The sequence below is a fragment of the Dicentrarchus labrax genome, unplaced genomic scaffold (assembly GCF_905237075.1).
Source record: "Dicentrarchus labrax unplaced genomic scaffold, dlabrax2021, whole genome shotgun sequence".
NCBI lineage: Eukaryota > Metazoa > Chordata > Actinopteri > Moronidae > Dicentrarchus > Dicentrarchus labrax.
Window position 1 is genome coordinate 5,173,975 of NW_026136708.1, and position 14,999 is coordinate 5,188,973.

Sequence of the window (14,999 nt, forward strand, 5' to 3'; positions counted from 1 at the left end):
TGTATTAAAGGGGGAGGATGAGTATGCTCTGTCCTCACTGTCCACAAAATACACACACACACTCATTGGCTCTGAAATTCTAAGAAACTAAGCATGCTGCCATTGTTTGCTTGGAGCTCAACCTAAGGGTCAAAAGCTCAGCCCCCGGAGATCGATATACTTTCAACACTACCGCCACCCCCACACCAAGCCACAAGAACAACACTTCCCTAAAGCTGGAGTTTGGCCGGTCTTACGTGAGATCAACCTGCGGCTTTTCTGTATCAGGCCAATGCAGGATGGTGAGAGAAGGAGCGATAATGTCTGTTATGTACATTTTTCCATGTCTGACAGTGCTGGCATTGCTAACGGGTTGCACAGCAGATGGGTCGGCTCTACCAAAGCCTGAGAAACACTTCAGCGGGCCTCTGCAAAGGGAACAAGAGGTCAATCAGCAGCAACAGCTCAACACATCAGCCCTAAACACAGCCTTGGCCTTTGAACCTTACCATAACCTGTCCACCAGAACCAGTGCTGAGCCAGGGATCCAGCAGCAAAAACAACACAACATCTTATTCTCGCCCTTGGGCCTGGCGTCAGCCCTGGCCCTGCTGTCCCGAGTGTCTGGGTCTGAGAGTCGGAGCCAGGCCCTGGAGGCACTGGGGCTGGCAGCCAACTCTACAGAGCAGAGCGTGGAAGCCGCCATATCTGCTCTTACAGATCTGCAAGATAGCCTCACTGTCCAGGAGAGAGGGGGTGGAGGGGGGGTTCAAAGGGCAGAGTCTGAGGCTGGAGCCGGAACAGAAGGTGGGATTGGGGCCACAGCAGGGGTGGAAATTGGAGGGGCAGATGCTGGAAACAGAGCTGATGCAGATGATGGAGCAGAGGGTAGGGCTGGACCTGAGGATGGGGTTCATGCTGGGAGTCAGATCAGAGTGTGGAGCGGCCTACATATTGATGGAAAACCCTCACTACGCTATGATAGGTTTTTGTCCACGTCTCAACACACTGGACCCTCTGCCTTCAATATCAGCTTTGAGACGCTGATGAAAGACTTGCAAACCTCTGACAAACTTGAACTTAACAATTATGTGTATTTCAAAGGTAGGGCCTTGCTTTATTGGTGATGAAAGTCGCAGTTTTTGTACATTGATATTTTCAACATAGGGTCGGGAGGTATTCCCGTACATTAAGGGTATAAACAATCAGACAGATATATTGCTTTTTAAAAGACATTCAAGTGAAAGCTGAAATAAAAATGAATTGCTGCTAAATTAGAAAACTCACTACAGCTTCAAAATGTGCTCATTGTGTCAATGCAGTACCACCCACTGCATAGCACATTGAGTGCCTGCTTTTTCATCATCTTTGTTTTGTAAGAAGAGCACATGCTCACTTGTGACAGTTATTGGTAGTAAATTCACATAGCGGGTTCTTTTTTTATAGGTGTGCAACCTTTATCTTATCCAATTTATCTTAGTTCATCCATAACCTGTTCCCTTTATTAATGACACATAAATCAGGTCGCCAACCATTTGAGCGTCGCCACACAGTGCCACGGAGCTTCCAGCCAAACGCTACGACCAGCGTGGAGGTAGCCATGATGTTCAGGGACGACTCTTCTGAGGTGATGATGCTATATGACACCAACTGCTCAGCCACAGTGGTCCGGCTAGCCCAGTCAGAACGCCTGGCCTCACTGCTCCTGCTTCCTAAAGCTGAGCTGCAGCCCCTGGAGGACTGCCTGTCTGACAGCCGCATGAGGTTTTGGCTCAGCAACCTGAAGCCGGGGTAGGTGGTGAGTCCAAATTGTTGAACACGAATGAGGTGCAAACCAATGTCAAGCTACCCTTTCATTCGCATGTTTTCCTGACTGCTTGCATGGACTTTTGTGTCAGCAGCTTCAAGGATGAGTCAATATAAAAATGATTTCACATGTGCCATTTGGCGTCCCTATTTCAACACAGTCATTGTAAAGCTATAAAAGAACATTTGAATGCCTTTTTCTTATTTAACCTAAAAACAATTAAGTATACACAACAATCTTATTCATCCCCAGTGGTATCCAGCAATGCAGAGTATTTTTATGTGTCCTGTTTTCAAGACGTCTGTCTTTGAGATTTCTGTATTTTCTTTTGTGGTGCAGCATAAAAAATTGTGTTTCTGTTCACCAGTTATTATGAGGAGTCTCTAACCTTTCTCAAATTCATACATGAAATTTGAGAAACAAAATGCCATGTTCATGTTTTTTAAACATTGTCTTTTTTATTTATGTATTTATTTATTTATTTTGGATGGATGAATGTGTGTAATCCTGAACAAATAAAGCATGACATTACAAGGGCATGGGTAAGTGATGAAATATGTTTGCTTATTTTTTTTCTGTTGATTTTTGTAATTTGACAATGCAAAAGTAGTATTTTTTGCAGGGCTTTTTTAAGTACTATGTTTAATGCTTAGGGTTTAGATGTGAAATATGTCTGGGAATACTGCACAAATGTGCATAAGCATATATTAACCCAAAGGTTGGGCATGTACAGTACATGCCCTCTGAATAGTGCTTGTTTATCCCTGAGTGAACAGTATATTGATCCATGTCATGCTGCAGACTGGTCCCCTCCTGTCACTTGCTTTCTGTTGTTCCGTAGCATGATGAATGATGCTGAGTAGATTCTAAGTCAGCAGTAATTATTGCTCTCTATACATCAGTGAGTGAAAGCCTGCACAATGGCTCCCATGTGTTGTAACAAGACAACTTAGGGCAAATCCATTCACAAATTGATTGTTGTTTTCACAGGCGGGCAGAAATCCTTTTCCCTAAGTTCCAACTGAGGAAATCCTACAGTTTAGAAAGCCTCCTGAAGAACTCTGGAGTATCATCCATTTTCTCAGACTCAGCAGACTTCTCAGGAATATCATCCAAGACAACGCTGAAACTTGTCAAGGTTAAGAGAGAGACAAAATATCCTATTATTCTTTTTCAGAATGTAATAAGTACTTGATTGTGACCTTTGAGGAGCATATTACACATTAGAAATTTACTTTCATTAACTTTGTGAAATGGGCATGCTAAGCTATACTTGTCATTCTTTCTTTACCACGTACATTCATTCATTTTATTGTCTCGATCTCTGTTCTCCCAATACTCCTGTTTGTGTTGTTATACTCAGGCTCCTCATGAAGTTATGCTGGAGGTGGAAGAGACCAAGTCAGAAGATGGGGGGAGACCTGACATCATGCTGGACTTCTCTGTCCCTCCGAGAATCACCTTTAACAGACCGTTCATGCTCATAATCTATGACGATCTCACAGGGCTCGTCCTGCTCATAGGGAGAATTATTGATCCCACAGATGTCTAGACTAGAGTGAACATTACACTCTCCTTTTTGTCCTTTTTTCCCCTTTTGTTATTGATATAATACGGCATCCACTTACATTACAAAACAGCTTTGGTTTGTTTTTCCCAGTAGTATGGCATCTCATTTTGGGGGGAAAAAATTTCCAGCAATTTCACTGAAGTTGCAGTGAGTGTGTTTTGTTTTACCTCCAATTTTCCAAACCATTCAGGATGATTTATAGTTCGTTTTTCCATTTTCACAAAATGATGAAATGACATTTGCATGGCAGTAATTTATCCTTGTGACTGAATCTCTGCTATTCTTGCAAAAACATAAAACACTTTTCTTCCATTACAAAAGCATTTTCTCTTTTGTCATTTTTTTCCCCTCCGCAGCCCATTTCCTCCTGAAACATCTCTTTATCGTCTTATGCAATTATCAGAAATGGATTTGCTAGAACATCTAGGCTTATTCGCAAACACAAAAAGGAAAAGTCTCATAAAACAGTGTTACATTTTCACACAGCAGAAGAGTTTAGTAGCTCCTGAACATTGGCTCATTTTTACCTCGGCATCAGACATCCTTGTGGAGATATTTAGCTCACTGAGGAGATGCTGAATAGAGGAGAGTTTGATGAATAGGACAACAGATCTATCCCAAGTAACAGAAATGTCAGCCTATTAATCAAGGAAGGTCCAACTAGCTCCTTGAAAACCCCAGGTTTGTGAGTCAATAAGCAGTCCCCAGAGATGAGGTGCATCACTTTTTTTTTAGCTTCATCCCCAAGAAACTCTGAAACCTACAATCTGACAAGCAGGGCCATTTCACGCAGTGACTCTACTGGGGCCAGATGTTTAAATGATGCGTGTGTGGTGAGAATGTGTGCATACTTCACACAAATTTGATTGTTTATCCTTCTGACAGTTAATAATGATGACTGAGGTATCACTGCTGATGATGGTTTGGTATGGGCAACATAAATGACCACAGCCTTGTAATTGTTGTGCGTAATGACAACTGCTCTGGTGCTGTTAGAGATCCTTGTTGCAAAATCTCTGCATTCTTCTCAATGACAGGTCTAACAAGTGGTGACGCAATCAGAAATATCATTATACAGATGTTCATGGATGTTTCTACATCCATTTATAGCTAACTATGACAGTGAAAATGTGGCTTATGTGCCTACAATGACTAAGATTTAAAAAACAGAACCAGCCAAACGAACAGACAAAATACTTATAATACAGTTTGCATATTTCTGTCTTTGGGCATAGATGACTCTATACAATTTTATGCATCTGGCCCCAGGTATGGAGAGGCAAGACAGCTGGCAGTGTTTGAATGTTGGTTGCTTTGTGGTTTTTGGGTGATGTGGTGATTTAAGGTACGTAATGTAAGTTACAATCTTTTCCTTAAACTAACAAATTAGTTTTGGTGCATAAACCATTATATATAGTAGACAGAGCTTCCAGGTCTCTATAGTGAAGCCATAGTGTTTTAAACCTGCATTCTATGTAAAGGCCAGCAGGGAGGGGCTCCATCCAACACACCGATACCATGCTGTCTTAAGGAGAAATGACCTTACTTCTCACTTGACTTATGAGCTCAGTGAACAGTTTCCTAATGAGTTTAGGGTCTCGGGCTCTAGTTTCAAGTCTTCTTCCGTACAGCATGATGTACATTTAGTAAATTATGGTCAAATTTAGAGTAAAATAGACAATAAAGCAGGGTATGCTGGGTAAATAATTCTTAGGATGTGTCCAGTGCACCGCACAAACTCAGATCTAACTGTCAATCTATGCAGTGCTGATCAAATACAAAGCAAGATTTTGTTACTGCCTATTGCCTATTTCTTGCCTATAATCATTTTAGAAACATATTTTAGCGTAATGTTCAGCTGTGATAAGATTGTGTGTGACCAGGCGAGCCGCCATTGTTTCCTGCTATGGACGAGTTGAAACTGCACAAAAAAGCCACTAACACAAAAGATACAACTTTCTGATGAAGTGAAGCCAATAGTGATAAAAGATACAGATCAACATCAATATTTAAAAAATTGTAGGTCTTACAGAATTGATATACACCCCTCATTATATACAATATTGACAAAGAACTTTAAAAGACTATAAAACAATTAAAGAAGACTTAAACATCAATCAAGAGGGAACAAGAAGTTTGTGAAAAATAAGGTGTATCAGATTTATTAAGCTACAGCAATTATTTCAGTGTGTTGTACATAAACAAAATATAGGTAAACATATGTATCGGATCAGCTGTGTATCCACAGGACTTATTTAAGGTTTTTTACTTGGGTTGAAGGCCAAAAAAGCTTAAATCAGGACATGCCTAGTCTAAATATTTTATTATACCGTACATTATATCCAGCTGACTGTTGTATTATAAAATGATCATTAAAGGGACATTGTGTAGGAATTTGTCCCATCTAGCGGTGAAATTGTATTTTGCATTCAAACGAATAGTGCTCTCTAGTGCCTCGTGTTTTCAAATGCGTATTGCAACTACGGTAGCCGTTATGAAAACTTTAAGAAGCCTACCTGTCGAGGAGAAAGCAGGCAACTTCAGCGTCCCTTTGGAAGTCTTTCTCCTTCATTAGCTCTTTCCACTTGGGAAAAGCTACCCCGATGTTTACCCTCGTTTTTTGAATTTGCCGGTCACGTTGCCTTTTTAATTCCCTTTTTCACTTTTTTGGCGACGAGGATTCCTTCTCCTGTGGCTCGGCATAAGTATGATCCTCCATTATTAACTAAAGTGCAGTGCAGACTTTCAAATGTGCCGGGGCAGTGACAAGCGCCTCTCACTGATCTCCTTCTCCGTTAGAGCTGGTTTCAGTCACATGGCGCTGGCTCTGAACGAAAACGCGTTCTGGAATAGCTAGACAGGTAGGCTAGTGCTTTATGTCCCTCTCGGCGATTATACTTTTTCAAAATGGCAGAATGACATTGAAGCCTCCATGGACTTGCCCGTCCAATGCATATACAGATAAGAAATTCTTCACTTACGAGGATAAGTCAGATCATTGGCAGAGGTAATTTTACACCAATGAGGACACATTTATGAATGAAGACATTTTAGCTAATAAAATACTTAAAACACTACACAATGTCCCTTTAATGTATTATGTTGTATATGTATTATGTATTGTGTTGTTTATAGTTGGCTTGAAGCAAAATAAAGTTTAATTATTTTTCAACTTTAAATCAATATTGCTATTAAGATGAGTCGACATAGAGTTCAGTGTCTAAATGACACTGATTAATGGACTAATGATTTAGAATTCATGTTATTTTATGAAAACAAGTATACCATTTCAGGAAGGATTTGAAGTGAAAATTGGAATATCAAGTCAGAGAAACTTTACAGTCAATTTTTTTTTAATAATGTTATGATTAATGTAAGAATGAAGGTATGTGGCATGTTGTTTATAACACAACATTGTTGGAACAGTCCATTATCTCACCAGTGGTTCTTTGCTTAGGTTGTACTAAAGGATTTATGTTGCATCAGTAAAGATAGTTGGGCCTGATATCTAAGGACAGAGAACAGGGGCTGGTCTTGGTTAATTTTTGACTAGAGTGTCAGCTGACTCTCGGAGCTCCTGTATATAATGGGGACATTTCTGCCAAACAGTCTGCAGCAAAAACGACATTAAAGGTAAGCATGGCACTTAATTCAAATATCCAGTTTTTCTAGTTCAACTTGAAACTTTAAATGTTTTAGATTAGAGATTATTTTGTATAAAATAAATTGTAAATCTTTGCCTTTTAACTAATACTACTACAACCTACTGCGGTTGAGCCCCACTAACCTCCTCTGGTTTCTCTGGCCAGGCTGTAAAGATGCATGGGATCTTTGCTAGTTGTGCACTGGCTGCACTGCTACTGGCTGCAGTCTGGGCAGACCACCACCACAGCCACCACAACCATGGCACTGAACACAGCCATGATGGAGAAATGAGCTGCCACAAGCTGTCTCCTCCCAATGCTGACTTTGGCTTTGCCCTCTACAAAAGTCTGAATGCCAAGGCTGCTGCTGGAAAGAACATCTTCTACTCGCCGCTGGGCATCTCCACTGCTCTGTCCATGCTCTCTACAGGGGCCAGTGGTGAAACCCACAGCCAGCTGTTCTCCAGCTTGGGCTACAGTGCTCACAACCAGGCACAGATCAATGAAGCGTACGAGCATCTTTTCCATATGCTTGGCCACAGCCAGGAGAACCAGCAGATGGTTGTTGGAAATGCTGCTGCAGTGCGCTCTGGTTTCAATCCTCTGGAAAAGTTCCTGAACGATGTCAAGCGCTTCTACTCTGGTGAAATCTTCAATGTTGACTTTACCAAATCTGCGGAGGCTGCAGCAGAGATCAACAGATTCATTGCCAGTAAAACACAGGACAAGATCAAAGATATGGTGAAGGACCTGGACCCTGAAATGGCCATGGTGCTGATTAACTACGTCTTTTTCAGAGGTAGGACACATACGCATACAGAGAAATTCTCAAAAGCATGCAGATATAGATAGAAGTTCTGGTGCATATCACCTTGTTGTTTAAGGCTCTCAATTACAGAGCCAGAAATTTAGAAGAGACCAGTCTGAATGGTATTACAATGTGCAATTTTAGCACATATTTCAACATTTTAAAAGAAGTAACCACAATTGTTTGAGTTGACATGCAGTAACAACATTTCATCTTCATCCTTCCCCCTTCACTGCATTATACAGGACAGTGGGAGAAACCCTTTGATGGTAACCTGACGAGCAAGGCAGACTTCCGTGTGGACGACACAACCACGGTTCAGGTGGACATGATGAAAAAGACCGGTCGCTTCGACTTCTATCAGGATGTTGACAACCACACCACTGTCATCATGCTGCCCTACAAGGGCAACACCTCCATGATGATCGTCCTGCCTGATGAAGGCCGGATGGCGGAGGTGGAGGGCTACATCAACAAGGACTACCTCAGGCACTGGCATGACTCACTTTTCAGGAAGTAAGAGATGACTTCTGTCTTACAAACTAACGACTGAAAAAATGGTTCAGGTGTTCCACTGGATCAGATGTATAAAGTGTATAATAAAAATTTTGTACAGCAAAAGTTGATTAAACAAGCTGTAAGTCAACTGTATATTCCAGTGATTCTGACCCTGGTTCTGTTTCTCAGTTCTGTTGATCTGTTCCTGCCAAAATTTTCCATCTCTACTGAGGCTTCCCTGGACAGCACACTGAAAGAACTAGGCATAACCAATGCTTTTGCAGACAATGCAGATTTCTCTGGCATATCTGAGGAGGTCAAGCTCAAAGTCTCAAAGGTAGGAGACACGAACATGCCTTCACATCTTTTAAATAAATTGGCATATTTCAGGAATCTGTCTATTTCATGACAATTAGGCATTAAGAATATTGACATGTTCACAAATACATAGATAGTGGATGTTGTAAAGACCCTTTGCTAGCCTGTAGCTTCCACAGTTTTCCAACATCTGTGCTCTACTTTTAACAAGACACTGACTACCTCCTCCTGGTTCCTCCACAGGTGTCCCACCAGGCTGTGCTGAGCGTGGATGAAACAGGAACAGAAGCAGCAGCTGCCACCACCATCGAGATCATGCCCATGAGTATGCCTGAAACCATAAAACTTGACAGACCCTTCTTAGTCTTCATCCTGGAGCACTCAACTAGGAGCATCCTCTTCATGGGCAAGATCAACAACCCCACAGCCATGTAAAGATGCTAGGGAAATTAATGTTACAATTGTTACTGTAGTAAGTTTTAGTATTTTATTTTGACCTCAGTATCTGAAAGCCCTACGTAGAGGTCACAGTGATATCAAGAGCATTGTGGGAAATGGTAAACAGAGGATAGTTTAATAAAAAAGACAACAGAGCTTTCATAAAGTAACAGAAACACACACAATTACTACCATCTGTCATCAGAACATGGCTGGGTGTATAAATGTCCAAATACATCATTGTATCCAGCTGACTGTTGTATATGACTGAAACGTTAGTAGATGTGTAACTTCAAGGATCTGCTCACACATTGAGCTAAGGTGTTATCGTGCTATTGCTGTCTCAACATCGTTCAATATGAAGTGAAATAAAGACTTTTCATGAACAACTGGCATTTTATGTTATATTAATCTTTCAATATAATCTTGAGTTCACTGATCCAGTTATCATAACTAGGATCTAAATGATCTACAATACCAATTAATGCTAAAAAAAAAAGAACCAATTGTTTGTTGTAGTCAAAATTATTTGAAATTACAGTTTTGAATGAGCCTCTTTCCCTCCAACAGTAGTAGTAGTATTTAGTCATCAGACACAATAATACAATACGTATATATACGTAACAGTATACAACATATTGTACAATAGAAGGATTAAGCATAGCTAACAATCTATGCATTAAGAATTGACTAAAAAGACACAGGCAGAAGCAAAAAGCTTAGATATGCCTATTCTACAATATAATCAATTTAAGCTACCTCCAGAAATAACAAATGGTAAGGAAAACAAACATTTAACCCTAAAAAGTGGCTTATTTTGAAAACCAAAACTGAGTTACACATTCTTAAATGTATTTCTCATGCAAGAACATTTTCTTGTTCTTATCTTAACTTTTTCTTACTTTTTTGTATCGCAGGCTTGTACGAGTGTGCCATGTCAGACGTAATTCTAAAGTTTAATTTAAAAAGGAAACAAAAAATTGTGTTTGGATAACAGCAGACTAATTGCACATGTCTCTTAAGAGTGGTATGGACCACTCATACATTTTATTTGTGCCTAAGACAACATTTTTACAAGCAAATTTAAGAACAAATATGTTTGTACGAGTAGTTCTTGCATGAGGCCCATTGTTCCATAATTTAATCTCAGCAATAGAAATATTTCCTTTTAATCCCCATTTTCTTTAGCTTTTTGTACTGTAAACTTACAAACATCTCTAAAATCATATTTGCAATATTTTATTGATAACAGTCTGGCAGTGACTTTGATTTAGCTCTGAACATTATTTGCATTATTTTATAATATAACAAATCATGCAATTTTATACATAGGATTTTATAAACAGTGGATTAGTGTGTTTATTGTAACCAACCTTATTAATAATACATATGTTTTTTGTAGTAAGACTACAACTTATAGTTGTTTAAAGGTCAAAACCACAAATCCACACAGTAAGATATGTAATGAAGTATAAGTGAGCAATAATTTCTTTTTTATGATTAACATTTTACACAATAACACAATAATAACAATAACCTGAAGAGAGGGCACCCCCTCCGTCTTCCATCCCCTGACAAGTATTTGTCTGCCAATCATAATACTGGTTTGGACATAACTTTTTACATGTTTATCCTGTCCTGTCAGAACTGAATGATCACCCAAAATAAATAATCTAGGACTAAATGGCATTCGTATCTCTGTAATCTCACACAAATTGTCATAAATATTGGTCCAGTATTGTTGGACTTTATTACATGACCATAAAACATGAACTAGATTACCTTCTTCAGATTTGCATTGCCTGTTTGATGTGGGTAATAACCCTAATCTAAATAATCTGGAGGGAGTCCAATAAAAACGATGTATAATTTTGAATTGAATAAGACGTACTCTTGCATCCCTTGAAACTACTTTAACATTCATACAAATTCTGTTCCAATCTTCATCATTGAATGTCAGGTTCAGATCCCTTTCCCATGTCTTCTGCAGAGCTCAAATGTGCCCGTCGCCAAGAGTCTGAATCATCAAAGAATAATAGACAGCTGCCTCGTGTCCTTTTCCATAACTCTTTATAATTTTATCTAGGAGTTCTACATTGTGGGGAACCGATGCAGCCGACCCAAAAATCCTCACCAACATATGTCGAAGTTGCAAGTACCTATAAAAGTGAGACGTAGGAATATTGAACTGCTGCACCAAATCCCCAAAAGATTTTAAGGAACCATCACAATACATTTCCCCCAATGTGACCACACCATTCTCCCACCATATCTTCCAATAAATGGAGGATTTACCAATTCGTAGTTTAGGATTTAACCAGATCCTTGAAGAGACATTTAGAAAGGGATCAAGTTTAAATATTCGAGCAACCTTAGTCCAAATTAATTTAAGATGAGAGATTATTGGATGTGTTTTAGCTTTTTTATTTAATTTAGTAGACAAGACTTGCATGGGTGATAGAGGGGCCATCACAACTTGCTCCATACAGTACCAGGGGGGGCCCTTTCGGGAGGGAGAGACCAATGGGCCAGGTGCCTTAAATTAAAAGCATATGTAGCCCAGGTGGAAAAACATCACTGGAAGAGAGTATTTATTTATTTTTTTGTTTACATGGCAATTAAATGTTTTTTTTTTTTTTTTTTTTTTTTTTTTTTTCTCCCCCCCCGGGGGGGGGGTCCTTCCCCTCAACACCCAATGAGGGGCTACGCAGGCCGCTTAGTTCAGAGGTGAAGTCAATTTTTTTTCCGGGTCTTTTTGATCTCAGCCCCAAAGGGAGGAGGGCAGCTACCTGCTAAAAGGACATCTTTGGCAAAAGGGAAAAACTCGGAGTTAAACTGTGATAGGAAAAGATAGGACCAGTGCACTATCTACTGGGAGTCCGGAGCCAAGTGACTGTGGGCTGCTTATTTTTTTTTTTTTTTTTTTTGGCCCTTTCAGGGCCCCCCCCTCGAAGGTGCGCCTGTAATGGAGGGGGTGAAAGTTTTTTTTTTTTTTTTTTTTTTTTTTTTTTTTTTTTTTTTTGGGTGTTTTTTTAAGGGGTGGGGTTGTTTTTTTTTGGGGGGTGGGTGGGGGGTGTTATTGTTTTTTTTTTTTTTTTTTTTTTTTTTTTTTTTTTTTTTTTTTTTTTTTAAAATTTTTTTTTTTTTTTTTCTAATTTAAAAATATTATTTTTTTTATTTTTTGGGGTTAATTTTTTTTTTGGAAGGATATTGAAGGAATTTAATTTATTTCAATGTGAGTTTAAAGTACAGGAGGGTAATTTTGGTGCAGTTTCTCTCACTAGTAGGCCTATAGTGTATAAGGAGTAATTAAGCACACGATACCTGAAAGCAACTCAGTATGTGTATTTACTTTTATTTTAATTACACGTTATGTTATCCTGGTTTGATCTGGATATGATATATTTTGAATATTAATGGTTACTACCGTGAGCCTTATGGAAACACTGTTAATATGAACAGTAACACATGTGAGTTCTTAAATATTTAGTTCCATAATGAACTTGATATCTTAATTTTCATGTTGTGCAACTGAAAACGGAAGATTTGAGATTTATTAAGATTTAAGATACATGTATGAGGTTGATGCCATGTGTAGCATTATGACATTTAAACCTTTAAGGATGCATCGAGAATGAGAGTATAATAGATATGACCTTGTTTGTAGGTCAGGTTTTTGAAGGACGGGAAGATTGAGGACCAGGACGTTATCCTGATTGTGTCAGATGGCGAGCCAAAACCTTGAAGAAAAGACACCACAAGGAGATACACACGTACACACTCACACGCATTCACACTACATTCCCATAAACATTTAATATCAGGTGCACGCAACAATTTTCAGTTTGAAGGGCCCCAACGGACATTCTTACTTATTTTTTTAGTGTGCACACGTTTTGTTTCTGGTCATTTGGGTCATTGTTTATAATTTTGTATAAATTGAACATTTCTCTTATCAATGTAAAAATAAAGATTGACTACTCAACATTTATTCCTCTGTCTGATTCATTATTGCTGCTCAACGTATTGGCAACGAATTTGGTGTCTTCGATTCGGCCGGGTCTTATTACTAGTCAAACTCATTGTTATACTGTAATTCACTTTATATTCCTAAAATTGGTTACAGAAGTGGCGAGCCAGCCAGGAGCCATTTGATGTGAGCATCAATATTGAGGTAATGCCCAGTATGGATTTCATACAAAAGTCTGGTGTCAAAATTCCAAACGCTGTCATTGTCAGTGGGATTACCAAGTAGCTGACCAAGATGAACAGGTGATTGACTTCTAAAAGTATGGTAAAATGAAAGGATTGTTGTCGATGATTCACTGTCCGAGTTCTACCAAAACCTGATCGTTGAATATTCCAGTGGTACAGCCTAGAAGTTTAGAACCTCACTTACCGTATATGTACACTGCACAGGGTGACTGCCAATGTCTATGAAGTTAAGACACGAGTAGCGCATACACACCAAGGTGGAAGTAATGTCACAAAGACCTACTTAGCGAGCCAAGGAATTAGCTAAGCTCAGTGGCAAAGACTATGGTGAGGTGTTGAAGGAATGATTTCTCAGATCGGGAGATGTTGAAGGCTTGCGACCCAAACGAGGAATCCTCAAGGTGAGGCGCGTCACCCCCACCTGCTCAAAGAGCAACAGCCTCACATATCCTCAGATGTTTCACCAAGCAACAATGGTGCCACTGACCATGTTTTCTCACTGATGGGGAGGGCACGTCCCTTTCAGTAAGTGACATGAACCCACCGACATCAGAAGGTGTGGTCGAGCATATTGTGCGGAGGCAGGACGTCGTCCCACACATGCAATCCCAAGTGAGGCTCCGTTCCTTCTCCGGAAAGACTCCCAGACCTAATAATGAAACCGATTATGACACATCGCACACACATTGAACTGCTCCAAAATGATCCTAGCATGCCCCCCTGCAAATATCCAGAAAGATCTTTGAGTTTGCTCCCACCAGCAGCTGATGTAGTTAAGGGCTTACGGCCTGAGTCACCGCCAGTAGCCTACCTCAGCTCCTAGACTCTGCCTTTGGGACTGTGGAAGATGGGGAGGAGCTTTTGCTCAGTTCCTGAATACCCTCAAGATCCGGTTGAGAAACCATCCACCTACCTTCATCGCCTCCAGCTAGCATTAAACCGAGCCAGAAAGGGGAGGAGTTACATGTGAAGAGGTAGACAAACACCTCCTTAAGCAGTTCTGCAGGGGTGTTGGGATCACACTCTGCTCAGTGTCCTGCAACTGAACAAAAGAAGAGCAGCCCACCCCCATTCTCAGACCTCTTGCTAATGATTCGTTCTGAAGAAGATCGACAGCAAGCAAAAACCACTGTATGAGAAAACACATTGGCACCACAAAGCAAAGAGCTCAGTTGCAGTTCCATGGTGCATATGGTTGTGAACCAGAAAAAAGAGCAGTATCAGTACTATTGAGGATCTGAAAGCAGGTGGCTAGTCTGCAAAGCCAATTAACTACGTTCATGTCAAGAAAAGTCAAAGGGTTAGCAGCAAGGGATCTACAGGAGGCCTCAGAGCAGAGTGTCAAAGCCAGATGACGCAGATACAGGAATGCAAAGACAGACTAAAAAAACAGACATACAAACCCAAGCCCTGGTACTGTTTTAACTGCGGCGAAGATGGGCACATTGCTCCCTGCTGCACCGACCCTCAAACCCCCATTCTAGTGGCAGAAAAGAAGAAGCAGTTAGAGGAAAAACACAGAAGTGGGAAGCACAAATGATTCAAACTTACCTTTAAACGGGTAACAGTTCCTGTTGTGGGACAAACAGGGGCTGAGGAGAGTCAACAACGTCCCTCAGACGTAAAGAATGACAACAACAACAGAGGCAAAACTACAGAGATCAACAAAGACAGTACACCTGCAGAGAACGTCGAAGCTCAAACATGTTCCGGCCTACAGCA

At 40.2% G+C, this 14,999-nt stretch overlaps 3 protein-coding genes across 3 annotated transcripts in view; all 3 read left to right on the forward strand.

Annotated features, from left to right (window-relative positions):
- The first annotated feature begins 89 nt into the window (after window positions 1–89).
- On the forward strand, window positions 90–3,676 carry LOC127368102 (alpha-1-antiproteinase-like). Its single transcript, XM_051408567.1, has 4 exons — window positions 90–1,083; window positions 1,503–1,770; window positions 2,777–2,924; window positions 3,150–3,676. The coding sequence occupies exons 1-4, from the start codon at window positions 279–281 to the stop codon at window positions 3,336–3,338; spliced, it is 1,410 nt and encodes a 469-aa protein (XP_051264527.1). The 5' UTR covers window positions 90–278; the 3' UTR covers window positions 3,339–3,676.
- A 3,178-nt stretch (window positions 3,677–6,854) lies between these two features.
- On the forward strand, window positions 6,855–9,451 carry LOC127368455 (alpha-1-antitrypsin homolog). Its single transcript, XM_051409276.1, has 5 exons — window positions 6,855–6,989; window positions 7,166–7,799; window positions 8,054–8,324; window positions 8,496–8,643; window positions 8,868–9,451. The coding sequence occupies exons 2-5, from the start codon at window positions 7,175–7,177 to the stop codon at window positions 9,057–9,059; spliced, it is 1,236 nt and encodes a 411-aa protein (XP_051265236.1). The 5' UTR covers window positions 6,855–6,989; window positions 7,166–7,174; the 3' UTR covers window positions 9,060–9,451.
- LOC127368456 (alpha-1-antitrypsin homolog) overlaps window positions 6,923–14,999 on the forward strand; it is a 17,977-nt gene continuing 9,900 nt past the window's right edge. Inside the window, exon 1 of the mRNA XM_051409278.1 lies at window positions 6,923–6,989. The gene's annotated coding sequence lies outside the window, so the exon portion shown is untranslated. The remainder of the gene's footprint in view (window positions 6,990–14,999) is intronic.

What these genes read in the sequence shown, in the direction of transcription:
- LOC127368455 (XM_051409276.1), top strand. Translation starts at nt 7,175, where the DNA reads ATGCATGGGATCTTTGCTAGTTGTGCACTGGCTGCACTGCTACTGGCT. An exon ending in TAACTACGTCTTTTTCAGAG is followed by an intron (nt 7,800 to 8,053) that starts GTAGGACACATA and finishes TGCATTATACAG; the next exon opens with GACAGTGGGAGAAACCCTTT. An exon ending in CATGACTCACTTTTCAGGAA is followed by an intron (nt 8,325 to 8,495) that starts GTAAGAGATGAC and finishes TCTGTTTCTCAG; the next exon opens with TTCTGTTGATCTGTTCCTGC.
- LOC127368102 (XM_051408567.1), top strand. Translation starts at nt 279, where the DNA reads ATGGTGAGAGAAGGAGCGATAATGTCTGTTATGTACATTTTTCCATGT. An exon ending in CAATTATGTGTATTTCAAAG is followed by an intron (nt 1,084 to 1,502) that starts GTAGGGCCTTGC and finishes CACATAAATCAG; the next exon opens with GTCGCCAACCATTTGAGCGT. An exon ending in CTCAGCAACCTGAAGCCGGG is followed by an intron (nt 1,771 to 2,776) that starts GTAGGTGGTGAG and finishes TTGTTTTCACAG; the next exon opens with GCGGGCAGAAATCCTTTTCC.